Source organism: Amblyomma americanum, chromosome 6 (genome assembly GCF_052857255.1).
Source record: "Amblyomma americanum isolate KBUSLIRL-KWMA chromosome 6, ASM5285725v1, whole genome shotgun sequence".
Taxonomy (NCBI): domain Eukaryota; kingdom Metazoa; phylum Arthropoda; class Arachnida; order Ixodida; family Ixodidae; genus Amblyomma; species Amblyomma americanum.
Window position 1 is genome coordinate 165,946,905 of NC_135502.1, and position 15,253 is coordinate 165,962,157.

Consider the following 15,253-nt stretch of genomic DNA (forward strand, 5'->3'; position numbering starts at 1 on the left):
GGATGCTTATCTACAATCCGTCTCCTTGCCCGCTTACCCTGCTATGTGGCTAGTCTCCTGGTTCAGTTCAACCTGCCCACCTTCTCTCTGACCTGGATGCCCCCATGACCTCCCGCCGTTCCTCCATCAACGCTCTTCATTCCGATTCGGCACCTGATCCATTGCCCGACGCCGCTTTCCAAGCCGCCATCGACGACGCTCTTCCTTCTGCCCACCGGGCGCAGCTTCCACACACGTTTTGCATTGCTTTTGTCGTCGCCCGCACTCCTCTAGGCCGGACTTCCACTGTCGCTCATCGCATAGAGACTGGTTCTCACCCGCCTTTTTGACAGCGGCCATATCGTGTGTTGGCGGCAGAGCGCCGCGTGATTAGCGAACAAGTTGAGGACATGCTGCACTGTGGTGTCATCTGTCCGTGGTGTCATGAACATGTGCCATTCCATCCAGCATTGCTCTTAGGTGAAGATGCACGTGTTGACTTTTCACATGTTTTTAAGTTTTTAATGACAGGCGGTATTTAAAAAAAATTTTAGATCTGTATAGTGATTTATAACAACAAACATACTTTTAAGCACACCTCAGCCAGTTTCTCATTCCTGAGAAGAAGGCTCTAGCCAATCAGCTGGGAGCCTCGCCATCCTTGCGGAAGCAGGGATAGTTGCAGAGGTTACCCGGCTTTCTCTAAAGCTTTTGCTAGTGGCTATTTTTAAAATGTCTTTTCTTTGGCATCACTAGGTAGTGAAACTAACATTTTAGGCCGTCTACACCACTGACCACTTTTAACATTTTTTATACAATTCTGCAGAAAACTTTTATATACCTTGTGCTTGGCGCACGATGGCCTTAGCTGCTTATGTGCGATTAACACAAACATATTTATTAACTTTGATAGCAGAGCTGTAATAGATGCTTTCATGGTTTTCCATTTCTTAATGAGATCTTTCGTCCCCTGTATAGCTTGACGGTATCCTGTCGAGCCATCTTACTGCCTGTTTTTACAGTGCACTGCGTAGTGATAGCAGTGAGATTAATATTCATTGTTTGAGCATTAAGATCGTTTTATTCAGTTAAAGCCTGATATTTGTTCTGCAGCAATATTCTGAATTCCTGTGCTTTCCCTCTTACCACCACTAAAGCCCATTAGCTAGTTAGTGGGCTAATGGGCTTCCGCTTCATTAGTTTCTTCCGTTCCCTCTTCAAGTCTATACTCCGTTTCATACATAGCAGACAATGCTGCTAAAGCTTGCGCATCTATTCATTCCGGCTAAGTCCGTAACCAAAAAGTAGTTTGCCACACAACTCGAGCGACCACTGATATATTTCGTTGCGGAAGATCTCAAGTACCGTTAATGGGAACCTCCTGCACTCCGTTTTACCTCTTGCTGTGTTTTCGTTCTGCAACTCATCGGGACGTCTAGAAGTAAGACTGACATGTGGCGGTATACGTGGCTCGTAGGTCGAATCACTCTTGTGCTATCAGCCCCTAGAAAGTAGTCCACACTCGGTGAAAATTATAGCCAGAGGACCTGAACACTGAGCACCTCTCAGTTTTGACTGTGATTTACAGTGCTAGCACTTTGTTTTATCCTGCACTTTGTTTTCGTTGAAACACTGAGGATTCAAGAAGAAGAAATACGTGTAGGAGTAGTATGGTTTCACGGACGGACTACATTCGCAGCCTCTGCTGCTTTGCCTGCTATGTATGAAACGGAGGATAGGCTAATTCGAGACCTTACTCTTCTGTGGTCACTACAATGCACCTTTCCGAGGACCTCCACATCCTGCACAATACCAAGGTGAGCACATAGTATGAAGTCAATTTCATTTTTAGTCTCACCATTGGAGCTTTTCCATTTCCACTTCCTGTTTTCTCATTTCTGGAAGAAGAAAAATAACCTCATGCCGCCGGTGGGTTCAGAACCCACGACCTCTGAATTTCGCGTCCGGTGCTCTACCGAACGAGCTACGACATCGGCTGTCCAGTCTTCTGCTTTCAGGGGTATTTATGTGCAGTGTAAGCGAACCTTGAGAGTGTTCAGCAGCGCCAACCTTGACCGTGGCAGCGGACCTAGTACATCCTGTATTACTGCTAGTGCCATGTAAATACCCCTGAAAGCAGAAGGTTGGACAGCTGTTGCTGTAGCTCAGTTGGCAGAGCTGGACGCAAAATTCTGAGGTAGTTGGTTTGGCTCCCACTGCGGCATGTGGTTGTTTTTTCTTCATTTTGTTAATCTTGAATTAATGAAAACTACAAATTTAAAAAAATATGTCCGGTTTTGGTGGCTGCTGGCTTCAGTCATGATATTGAGCACCTTTTCCCATTCCCTTGTCTGCTAATGGTGACCGGAGGAAGGTATTCATGACCCGTAAATTATTTCTATCTGCGAACTCTACTAATAACTTTTCCCTGCTATTCCTAGAACCTATCCCATAGTCGCCTACCATGTGGTCGTCAGCCTGCTTCTTGCCCACCTTCGCTTTGAAGTCGCCCATCAGTACAGTGTACTGTGATTTTACTTTATTCATTGCCTATTCCACGTCTTCATGTTAACTTTCAACGGCCTGGTCATCATGGCTGGATGTAGGCGCGTAGGCCTGCGCCACCTTCAGCTTGTGTCTCCTATTGAGCCTAATAGCAATAGCTGTCACCCTTTCGTTAATACTATAGAGCTCCTCTATGCTACCAGCTATATCCTGATTAGTGAAAAATCCCGCACCTAGTTTTCGTCTTTCCGCTAATCTGCGACAGCACAGTATGTGCCCGGCCCTTAGTGCTCGTGAGGAGCAAAACTGCAAAACAGGACGGGTCTGAGGCAGGCGATAACACAGGGCAGTACTGAGAGCTGAACATTTATTGAAAAAAACATCAGAGCTTATATGGATCAGTCGCGTGCATAATCTGGCAAACAATCGTAAAATGAAGATGAAACTGAGAAAACAGTCGGTACGTGGAAGGGAAGGAAACCGAGCACTGTTTACGCCTCATCTGTCCTCATAACCTCACTAAGCCCTATGACTAAGCACTGAGCTGCCATTGGTGGCGCTTGTGTGTATGTGTGTGCTCTCCTGCTGTCCTTGTTGCTTGTTGCTGCGCCATTCTTCTCTTTAACATCCCATTTTATTCCCAGTAGTTCCTCAAAGAGCACTGCTAAACTAGCCTCACTGGATAAGGTTCTAACATTAAGCGTTGCCAGGTTCAGTTTCAAATGGCGGCCTGTCCAGAGCCAAAAATTCTTAGCACCCTCCACTGCGCCACTGGTCTAACCGCCGCCTTGGTCAGTTACTCCGCAGCCGCTGGAGATTGAGGGCCAAGGGTTAATTGGTTTGTTCATAGGAGGCTGTGGCTAAGTACTACACCAGGTTGGCCAAATCCTGCTCTGGTGAACGAGTGCATTGTCTGTTCTGGTCACCGAGATAGGCCGCACCCCTGGCCTGCTGGTTGTGCAATTACATCAACAAGCGGAGTTTTTTTTTTTTTTCAGACCTGATGAGAATTGCTGGGCACCGTAATTCGAACCCCTGTCCTCTTGTATGTCAGCCGGATGCTTAATGTCATCGCTGCTGTAAAATATGAAGATCCACCTGGCTCGCACCTCTACCTTTGTACTCTTCTCTTCGCCCTGTCTTCCGGTTCACTCTAGCTTTCCGTTTTGGAAAAAATACTTTGGGAAAGCCTACGTATGGCAGGACTCTAACCACTATTGGGCCATTTTCCAGGCTGTGCACCAGCGCCAGGAAGGTTCTGGAGACTGCGGACCTGGACAGGAGCACAGGGGATGAGGAGAGGTCATTTCTGCTCTACATGCGCTACTTCAGCATGGTGGAATTCATACGCAAGCACAAGGACTACCCGAGGACAAAGGTGCGAAGCAACTCTGTTTTCAGTGCAAAGACATTAGTTATCTCATTGACACAAAAACAGAAGTCACAATTTGTTGAAATTGCCAGATGTAATCAACATTAATCAGCAATAATCTGTACTAGTACTTGCATCATCAACTACAGTAGAATAGAATAGAATCAGAACAGAATGCATTTGAATGTCCTGAGGTGACTCCGCCCATGGCCAGGGCCATTGCCATTTAGGCATTGCACAACCAACATCTCTTCTTCGATACAGTCGACTCTCTATAATTCGAAGCCGCGTAATTGTAATTTTCGGTTAATTAGAAGTGGAGTGTTGGTCCCATCAGCTTTGCATTTAATTGTATAAAAGAAATCGTGTGATAATTTGTGGTTTTTCAGTCTCGAGGCAGCCATCATTTCTTAATAGAATGAGCAATTTTTCAAGTGCCATAGAAGCTCTGTGCTGGTGTCATTGCCATCACAACAGTCCGTAGCGCCACTCGGCGAGATTATTATTTGCTGCAGCTGCCATGGGTGCCTCCAGCACTGCTTAAAGGGGCCCTGAAACACATTTTCAGTGCATTGTTTTGCCTGTTGGTTGCATAGAATGATTTATATTGATGCTATTATGATCGATCGTGCCGCTTATACTGCGGTTTTTAATATTTTAATTAGCTCCCAAAAACAAATTAGTGGCGCTTACGGTGTCACCATACAGTGGTGGTTTTTAGCAGCGGATATGACATCACTTAGTGCGAGCTTGATGATTGGACCAAGAGTAAATATACTGCAGATTGTCTTAATAACTAGAGATACGTTTTGTCAAGTTTTTGTTTTATATAACATTAACAAAACCAACTTTTTTGCCCTAGATAAAAGCACTGTAAATAAAGTAAAGCAAAGATACACCACCAGAGGCTCTGGCTACTTTTTGCATCGAAGGACTTTGCACCTCTCTGTAAACATCCTATGACCTAGCACTCATCACTTATGGCTACTCTCTATGTATCCGAGAGCGGCTTTGCGGAATCGATCCGATCGAGCCATTGCACTCTATAAGCATTCGTTTCGGTTCCAAGGAAGGATGCGTTCGTTTCACATTTAGCAGGCAGAGCGCATCATCAGCTTGTGGAGGATTACCGGGCGGCAGCGCCAAATGGTGCCACGTTCTCGTCAACAGTGCGCGCTCCTTGCTCGCCGTGACCAACCAGCGCGCTAGGAGCAACGAGCGATGGTTGGCGGTAAGCAGTAGCAGTATGCGCTATACTAAATGTGTCTGATATTTTGCACAGGCTGTCACACCGTCGCAGTATCTTGCGCTCGAGTTCGGATCCATAAGTAAGGGAATGGCACTGATCAGTGTTTCCTTCTGCGCCGTCGACGTGACGGTGAATCATTGCTGGGTCAGCTGGGCGTTCACATCGTTGTTGTAACCATGCAAACGGCGCTGCCAGCCTTGGCATGAATGAGTTACAGAGAACAAGCAACCATGGAGTGGAAACTTCTGCCACGTGCTCAGATAGGCTGTTTTGATTGGTCGCACTAAGTGTAGTCATTGGGAGAGTGAAATGGTAATGGGAAGCTGCGTGCAAAATTGAGTTGAGGGCAGCATTTTGTTTGCTTGTATTTTGAAATTTATTCATTGAATAACTCCTGTTCCTATGCCTCGATTCTCGTAATTCTTTTTGAGTCAGCATCTGTGTGACATAAAGAATCCGTCTGAAGCGTTATCGGCATCCTTTCAAGCGGTGTTTCGCGGCCCCTTTAATATGTTCAATATTTGAGACAGTGGCGCTCCCCCAAGATGTCTTCACGGCACAACATTGCGAGCCGCCCACTGTGTCTGAGGGAAGGACGCCTCGGCCGCTTCTAAAACAGTTGGGAAGCGCCCACTAGTCCCTCCGAGGGAAAGCGGTGTCGATGTGTGACAGCGATTTATGTGTGTGAGGGCCGGTTGCACGGAGGGGACGATCGCTTTTCCCAAGGTCAGCAAAGCCAGACACTCAGCGACCCCGGAGAAGCGAGACCCTTGTTTCGACCAGTGTTTCTTTTCTCTTTATGTAGTTGCAAATAAATCCTAGTTCGTTGTATCTAAAGGTGTTGTTCTCCTGTACGTCATTGAAAAACGAACATACTAGGAGCGGCGAGATTGTGCGAGATTAGGCAGCGTGCTTTGAGGAGAGGCATGCCAGCTGCATCACTTTCCTCGAGTGTCTTTGTTGCAGTGTCAGAAGCTTCCGCGGATGATTCCACGCTTCAGATTTCGACTGTAGTCACGATGCTGATAATTGCACGCTCGCCCTGGCGACGAAAGTGGAGGCTTTGAAAGAAATAGAAAAGGGAGGCACCGCCAAGCAAGGCATTGCGTGGAAGTACGGGATCAAGCCAAACTCTATAAATAACAAGCACGCAGTACTGGATGCTTTTGAGCACAACCAGTGCAAGATGGCTCGGAAATTAATGTGCATCGGTGCCTCCGCAGGTAGAGAAGGCACTGTTGGTATGGATTAGGGAAGGGTGGAGCAACACGCTTCCTCTCAGCGGTGATGTCGTTCTGAAGAAAGCCCGAAAGCTTGCAGTAGTGTTGGGGATCGATGACTTTGTTTCCTCCGATGTATGGCTGACACTCGTTTAAAGACCTGGTTTTCAAGATCGTGTGTGGAGAAAAGGCATCGGTATGTACCAGGAAACGTGCAGCATGGAAAAAAGAAAAGCTGCGCTGATACCTAAACGAATACAGTCTTTAATGCAGATGAGACCGCACTTTTCTCTTGGCTGCTACCAGACAAGGCTTTCAGTAATGATGGCTGTGCCAGGGGCAGCAAGGAGAGGGTGTCGGTGCTGGTGGCAGCAAACATGACAGGCACAGCATGATGTCGCCTGCTTGTGATTGGGAAAGCTGCCAAGCCAAAATGTTTCAAAGGCATGAAGACACTTGCTGTCGATTATACGTCGAACAAGAAGGCATGGATTATGTCTGAAATTTTTAAGTTGGATAATCAAACTAGACCGCATGTTTGCTTCCTCGAACCCTAAGGTGTTGTTTCTTGTGGACCAATGCAGTGCACACATGAACATGCCAACCTTGAGTGCTATACACCTGGCATCCTTCCCTGCCAACACATCTGTTTTGCAGCCGATAGAATAGGGCATAATCAAGAATGTTAAGGTCCTATTCAGGCAGCGCCTCCTCGAGCGCATGATATTGTGTGTGGATAACTCCTCAAAAGCATAGCGAGGGGTGGCAGGAAGTTAGGCGGGCGGATGAGATGAAGTTTGCGGGGATGCAGTGGCCGCAACTGGCAAAGGACAGGGTTAATTGGAGAGACATGGGAGAGGCCTTTGCCGTGCAGTGGGCACAGTCAGGCTGCTGCTGATGATGATGAACTCCTAAAAATACAAGGTGAATCTAGTGAGTTCCATTCATATGCTAGCATGAGCATGGGATCGTGCCAAACAAGACACCATCACCAGTTGCACAGATCTCGTCAAAGTTCTTGGTGAAGTAGGCTTCGAAGATTATGTTGCCATTGGCGCTGCAGTCAAAACGTGTTGCGCTGATGGACAGTGAGATTTTTGAGATTGTTTGACCCCACGACGAACCAAGCCAGGAAAGCAATGTCGACGGCAACATTGAAGACAAGCCGCAATCGACGGCTGCTGACGTGGCCGCAGGCCTCACTTTTGCAGAGCGCTTTTTTGCAGCTGAAGGTAATGCGGAAGAAGTGCTTGGGCACATTATACAGCTTCCAGAACTTACTTATAGCAGCACGATTCTGCAAGAAAAGCTGAGCCAAGTTACCGACTATTTTTCTTAAGAAACTCGACTTCGCAACAAATAAAGATGCTCCTTTTTATGCTTTGTGCTTAATTGGAAGTCCGTTTAATTGGAAGTCCGCTTAATTGGAAGTCGACTATATATGTATGCCTAGAATGATGCATGTGCTTGCCAGGTGATCTGGTTTCGGGTCCATGATTTTGGGATCCCAATTGCTACACAAGTATGGGGATGGATACGTGATATGTAGCACAAAATTGCTAGTCATGAGTCAGCCGTCACATGAGATTGAACAGTTACCAACAAATACAGGGGTGCTTATGGAAACTGGCTGGCCTCGTATCGCTAGCTCATCAATGGACACTAAGCAGGGCTGTCACAGTATCGTATTTAATCAGTCATTAAGTGGCCCATAAATTTTCCTATTCCTTTTTCCCGAAACAGTTCCGTCTTCCTATTTCTATTCCTATTATTGTGTTTCTGTATTCCTATTGCTGTTTTCCTTTTTTCTGTTTGGACATAGGGGAGGGCGGGTATCACGTTCATGTCGTGTGCCACTGAATGGGGGTTCCTTACTGTTCACTTTCACATACTGTCCACACAGGATCAGCTACCAGATATCAAAAATAAGTCGTGAGCTAGTATTAATGCGACATTGGGCAGAAAGCGATCCCACTCTGTCGATGTGCAAGGAAGAAATGAATTATAAAGGGCAATGGTCTTACTACTGATGCTTACTTTATAAGGGTGGTTGATGTGGGATGAGAGATGAGATGGCTGCATAATGAATGCATGCTCAACTGGCTATGATAATAAATTTTGCAAAAAAGGCTAAAGCATGGCACTTTTCTACGGATCTCAAGAGATTGCAGTGACAGTGTTTAATTTGATTGAAGTAATGCTGCTAGTGCAGTTTTAATTGAAAAGAATGGGATGCACCATCTGGAGGAGGATAAGTAAGCGAAACCGGGGTCCCAAATTGCAGAAACGTGCAGTAAAACCTTGTTAATTCGAAGTCATTGGGACTGCAAAAAAAATTATCGGATTAACTGACACAGCAAGAAAATGGGACTCACTTGTGAGCACTTTAATGGACGAACTTGAGATTATTGTATGCTGCCATGAAAGTCCCAACTCGTGGCTCTTGCTGGCCAAAAAAAAAAAAAGTTGACTGCAAATATAAGTCAATCCCACTCTCCCAACTACATCATGCTGTTTCTTTTTTTTTTCAGTTTATTTGTTTCATTCTGATTAACAGAAACCGGAGCAAAGGCAAAGGCCTCTGCTCCGTATGCAGTCAGCAGACAGGCATCAGAAACATACAATTTATTCCCTTTTTAGGGGACAAAAGGGATAAAACGAGCAACACTGAAAAGCCATAAATGCTAGCAAAACATAAGAACTACATATAGAACTACAAATAGAACTACAAATAGAACTACAAATAGAACAAGAACTACATATAGAACTACAATCGAGAACAACTGATTCCCTCTTTAGGGGACAAAAGGGATAAAACAAGCAACACTGAAAGGCCATAAATACTAGCAAAAAACGAGAAATAAATCAAATGAATTCAATGCTTTCTTGCAATATTACGTTCTTGAGGAACTTCTTAAGAATGGGCTTGCTGAAATAAAGTAGTTTTTCAGTGTGATTTAGTAGAGACGGTATTTGGAACTGTACGTGTTGCCTACCATAGTTTGTCCCGACTATAGGGATTTTTCTGCTATGTGTGCGCAAGCAGTACTCTGCAGCGGGGTTTGCTGCGGTGTAAAGTTTCTGGTTCTGAACATGTTGCAAGAGCTAGCCTATAACAGTATAATTGGTTAGCCTTTTTCAGGGAATAGTTTCTGAATAATGGATCTGTCGTTAAATATTGCGGTTGCCCGTGGTAGTTCTCAAATATGCGCAGGACTTGTTTCTGTACAGTTATGAGCTTATGAAAATTGCCCTGCGTGGTTGTTCCCCAGATTAGCAAGCAATAAGACATTCTGGAGTAGAAAAGCGTATAATATAGCGAGGTTCTAAGCCATTGTGGTACCAATGGGCTTAGTTTATAAAAACAACATTCTGCCTTACTTAACTCGGCCGCCAGTTTCGACACGTGAACATTCCATGACAAGGTGTCTTGAAACCACACATCCAAAAATTTTTGAACCTTAACCCACTCTAGACAGACACCATGAAAATTACTCTCAATATTAGTGCTGATTGGTTTATTTATGGGTGCGAATGTCATATGCTTTGTCTTGCTTGTATTCAGCTGCAATTTATTCTTGTTAAGCCAGGCCGAAAGGAGTTTCAAGTAATAATTAACATTATATTGAAGTTGAATAAGTGAATCATTCACGAAAGAAACGTTAGTGTCGTCTGCGTACATAATTATTTTCGGGGAGTTTGGTATGCTGCAAAGATCATTTACATAGATTAAAAACAATCTGAGAATGGATCCCTCGGGAACACCATTATTTACTTTGGCATATGAAGAAGATTCTTGATTAGCGCTGACGTATTGATACCGGTCGGATAAGTAGCTATGCATTAAATGTAGAGCGATTCCGCGTACCCCATACGTATTTAGTTTTAGAAACAGAATGGTGTGAAACACAGAATCGAATGCTTTCTTCAAGTCAAGAAATAAGCCAAGTGTATAACGTCTACACTCTAAATTATTGATTATGTTATGTTTGATGTCTAGTAATGCTAGTTCTGACGATCGTTTCTTTCGAAACGCATATTGCATGTAATTTACTACATTATATTTATTGAAAAAATTTTCCAGCCTATTGTTCAAAGCACTCTCAAACCCTTTGGAAATGACGGGCAATACAGATATAGGTCTGTAGTTATTGATTGCTTGTTCATTACCACCTTTAAAAACTGGACAAACGGGTGCTATTTTTAAATATTCAGGAAAAACTCCAACTTCAAACATTCTGTTGATAATATGGGATAAAATTAGAGATATTATATCTGAGATATATTTTATAGTTACAGGTTTTATGTCGTCGAAACCAGCAGCAACATTGCTTTTTATCTTGTTTACCAATCGTTCTACTTCAACTGGAGTAACTGGGATTAAGTGTATAGAATTCACAACACCAGGCTCCTGTAGCACAAGTTTTTCTGTGTGACCTACATTCGTGCTGATGTTCTCACAACTGTTCAGAAAATAATTGTTCAGCGCAGATGCGGCTTCCTTCCCGTTTACCAAATCTGACGGCGTTATAAGGCTTATAATTGGATTTGTATTTCCACGACTAATGTTTTTAACCTCAGCCCAAATCTTTCTGGAATCGTTTCTTACTCTTGCGAACAGTTTTTCGTAGTAGGTTAGTCTTGCTTTCCTAACCTCGCTGGTACCTAACTTCATTTCTGTATTTCTTGAAAGCAGCGAACGTGCTCAGGTCCTGAGATTTTACAAAAGCGTGATACATATTCTTTTTCTCTGTTATCTTTTTTAACAGGAAAGAAGTAATCCATGGTTTACAAATTCTTTTGTTTCCAGGTCTATTTTGCCGTAACGGAAATACTTCATCCATGGGATCAATTTATCAAAAAACAAGTTGTATGCGCTGTTTGGGTTGCATTCATGTAGTACAGGACTCCAGTCAAAAACTGCATCTAGATGAACCATTATACTTTCGAAATGGCTATGTACTGTGGAGAATTCTTGAATTACTTCATACTTTGCTGGATGCTTAAAGGGACTATGCAATGAATTAATTGAGATTACGTAAAGCAGACGAGAGATAGGCATTTCATCACTCGTCACCCCAACGCAAGAATTTGTGAGCTAGCATCAACAACAGCGAAGATATAGACGATTAAAAATTACGCTCCTCCTCTCCCCCCTCAACTAGTACACGAGGAGCACCAGAAAAAAATAAAGAAAACAGCTCTGGGACTGGGCCCCGCCCATGAATACGTCATCCGCTGTTGTTTATTTTGCAACTTCCGGTTGTCAGTCCTAGCCCCCCAGCAGCAGCGTCGGCGGCGTGGCGGCATCTCTCTGGTCTCTTCGCCTTCCTGAATTGCGGCACGCGTTGGGTTTCTTTGCTTGTCATCTGTGGTAATTAGCAGTAACAAACCCGGACCTCGAGGTGCAAGTGCTCGCATTTACGGCCCCGATAGGCATCGAGTCCTTTGTGTGCCCACGGAGAGCCGTGCGAGTGGCTCCGGAACTCCCAACAGAAGGAGGCGGCAGAGGAAAATTGAAACCATATGCGCGAAGGCAATGCCCTGGCTCGCGCATGCCCGAGAGGGTCGCACGGCGGCACGAGCAGATGATTTTCACGGCTACCGGAAGTGTGCCCATGACGTCGTGGCTGCCGTGGCTCCAGCGAATGACAGCATGTGGTGGCCTGGTGACGTCATTGGTAGTGTGATGACTTTCTTCCACGATTTTAGTTCCAAAATCGGTCACTACGAGCAGACCAATTGGCCCGTGAATTTTAAGAAACACTGTTTTTAAAAGTTCATAATAAATTGCCGGCTCAGTTCTGAAGACTCATACTTGGTGTGAATGCTTCTTAGCATCATTTCTAAGCATTTAAAACATTTACAAGCGACTTTTTATTCGTTGCATAGTCCCTTTAACGTAGACAGCCAACACCGCCTCCTCGGCCACAAGACCGCACTAACCCGTTGTACACACTTCTCAAAATAAGGAGGATTATCATCTTTTGAGAGCCATGTTTCCGTGAATAGCAGAATGTCAAATCCAATTTTCAGTAATTCGAATAAGTCTCTTATATCATCTTGCTTGTTTTGTATACTATGTGTGTTCATGTGAAATATGGTGAATTGCTTGTTGCCATCCTTAGCTAATTTGTTAAAACTGCAGGTGTCATGGTAGTTGCGTCCGTTGTGAGCAAACATTTTCGCTTTTAGGCTATGTGGGTTTGAGCCTTGGTTTCAGCAATTCAATCTCCTCCGACAGTCATTTTGTTCAGATCATCTTTGCTAGTGGTGTTGAGGACCGTTGACTGCTCGTTTTGTTTTGCGAAGATCTTGCCACCGTTTGTCCAAACAAACTTCCATTGCACTTCCTTTCTTTTTGCTATGGCCACACCAAGGAGTGGTTTTCCGTGCCTAGTAAGGTGCTCGTTAACGTAGATGGTGTCTGACACCTCAAAACCAAATTGCTTAGCGTTCATCCTAACCTTTCTGGCCTTGTTTAGCACAGCGTTCCTCTTGGCACTACGGACAAACCGAACGATTATGTTGGATTCGTTGTGCCGAGGAGCGGGAACCCTGTGGCAGATGTCGATGTCAGCATCTGTGACCTCTTCAATTATCTCAACAATTTTCTTAGTCACAGTTATCGGTTCACCATCAAGAAATAGACCTTTTATTTAAATAATGTTCGAGCGCTGGTACTGCTCTAACTCTTCAATCTTACGTGACATGTCTGCGTTTTCCACTTTCAGCTGACTATTTTCTTTTATCAGCTCCTCAATGTTATCTTTCAGCTGCGTCACATCATTCAGACCGTCTTTTATACTTCTAAGTTCTGCCCTTAGTTCTCGTCAAAGGTCTTCAATTGCTTTGGCAATTTCACGCCCCTCTCCCGGCATTGTGTATTCAGGCAAATGTTTCACAGATCACCAGAAGCTCAAAACCAGAGCAATAACGAATGCCGTTCGGCAGCAGTGCACAGGGATCGCATTGCAGTGCACGTATAGCTCAAAGCAACAAACATGCATTGATGCGATCACAAGGACAGCAGTCTGAAGGCAATGCAGATCAAAAGCGAAAAAACGGCTCTTCACCTTGCCTTCTGTGGAAGCACTCGTGTGGTGAACCGGAAGCACTCGTGTGGTGAACCAAACTGCAAACGGGGTGTAGTGTCGGATTCCAGCACGACGGTCATCTGAGATTATCGGTGTTTGCTCTCGCGCTGACTGCCGCTTGTCAGAGGAAGCGACCGCCAGCACAACAGAATGAAGGGAATGATGCGCAATTCGAATTTCTTTTGGCAGAACTGATTTGCATACAAATTAATGGCTTTTTCCTGACACCTGGAGCCACATGCGTCCTGCTGGGCGCCATTTGCAGGGCGCATACTACCCACCATTCATCCAAAACTAGCTTAGACTCAGAAAATAGGGCAGCTTCATGTGTAGGTGGACCTCCTCCCGGTGTTGGATGGTAATTTTGGGGAAGAAAGGTGCAACAGTACATACTGATGTTGCACGCAGTCAGCTCGCCACGGGCACAGAGCAAGAATGGTCGCGATGCGCCAGAGCACAGGCTGGTTTTCATGCTTATAGTACGGGGGCTCTTTGCCATCCTGCAGCTCCGAAGGGCTGTCGCTTGACCGGTTTGAGGTGAAATCGGGATGAGGTTTTCCTGCATAGCACCCTCGATCTTCGAATTAACTGGGCCGGTGCAGGTTGCCGCTTTGAATTAGCCAGTCAGATTTGCATTAGGAATTATGGGACCATGGAAAATTTTGGAATTATCTGAGATTTTGTATTAACCGAGTTGAAATTATTGAGGTAACATATGAAAGTCTTGTGCACATAGTCAGTTTAGCAGAAACAGGCGGCTGAGAAAAGTTGCGGTGCAGGCAGCCAAGAATGCGGTAACTGTTGTTAGCAATGTAATGAATGAAGTTTAACTCCTTCACGACTTATAAGTGCTACGGAGGGGTTTTGTCTATTAAATGAGAGGTCTCTTATAAGCAGGGTTTCATGTTTTCATTACTTACTGATCTTTCGCCGCGTTTGTGTTGTCACCCAGTGACTAGGAGTTTCACAACAGAAGTCTGTTTTACAAGCTCATTAGCAGAAAAACTAGCTGCTCACTTCTGTCTGATTAGCAATTTTCAAGAGCCTTCTGCTGCACTTGCTGGTAATCTGTGTTTGCACTATTTTGTAGCTGAAGAGTAGTGTGCTTAGCCCTCATAACTCGAAATTTTAAAAAGTGAGAAAAAATTTTTGAGATAAATGGAGTTCTCAGATATGGAAAGTGCTGAAATATTCTCAATTGCAAACATGTGAGCCTCCTGTAGAGCATTGTAGCGGCACTGCACTGCACGACAGGGTTCTCCTTGCGTGTCCCCTCCAAGTGCACTGAGCTTGCAAGCCAGAAGCAGAGACGGCATGTGTTGTCACAGCTGGCAATGTGGCACTGAAATTGTACCAACCACCGAGCGGCGGCGAGGGCCACACACTCTTGCGCGCTGCCAGAGGCTTGCACGTTGCCTTCCGACATAAAGTGCAGGCTGTTCCAAACGATGACTGGTTTTGAGCATCTTGATTGCGAGAGTGATGCTCTCACCATTCTAGTGCTAGCGCCAGTACCCCGCCGGCAGTTTGGAAGCCGTTCTTCATGCAGCAATAGCAGTCAACGTACCCCCATCACTGTTTTCCATCTAGCTGGCCCATTCTACGTTAGTTTGTCTTAATAAATAGCACACCTTGCCTTCTCCCTGGCGTATAGATGCCATGGCGATTTGTGAGCAATGGCACCGCATCTGCGGATTGAGGAATACAGTAGAATCTCGTTACAACGAACTTCACGGGACCGCCGAATTTAAATCGTTATTTTGAAATATCGTAGTACTGAAAAACCATTATTTTCATGTCAGTAATGCATCACAAGAATTAAAATTACGTA

General features: G+C 44.8%; 1 protein-coding gene across 7 annotated transcripts in view; it reads left to right on the forward strand.

Annotated features, from left to right (window-relative positions):
- LOC144094162 (ubiquitin carboxyl-terminal hydrolase 8-like) overlaps window positions 1-15,253 on the forward strand; it is a 402,680-nt gene that overhangs the window by 76,261 nt on the left and 311,166 nt on the right. For all 7 annotated transcript variants that reach the window (XM_077628075.1, XM_077628078.1, XM_077628079.1 and 4 more), the window contains exon 3: window positions 3,718-3,862. In XM_077628075.1, the coding sequence (XP_077484201.1) occupies window positions 3,718-3,862 (145 nt within the window). The remainder of the gene's footprint in view (window positions 1-3,717; window positions 3,863-15,253) is intronic.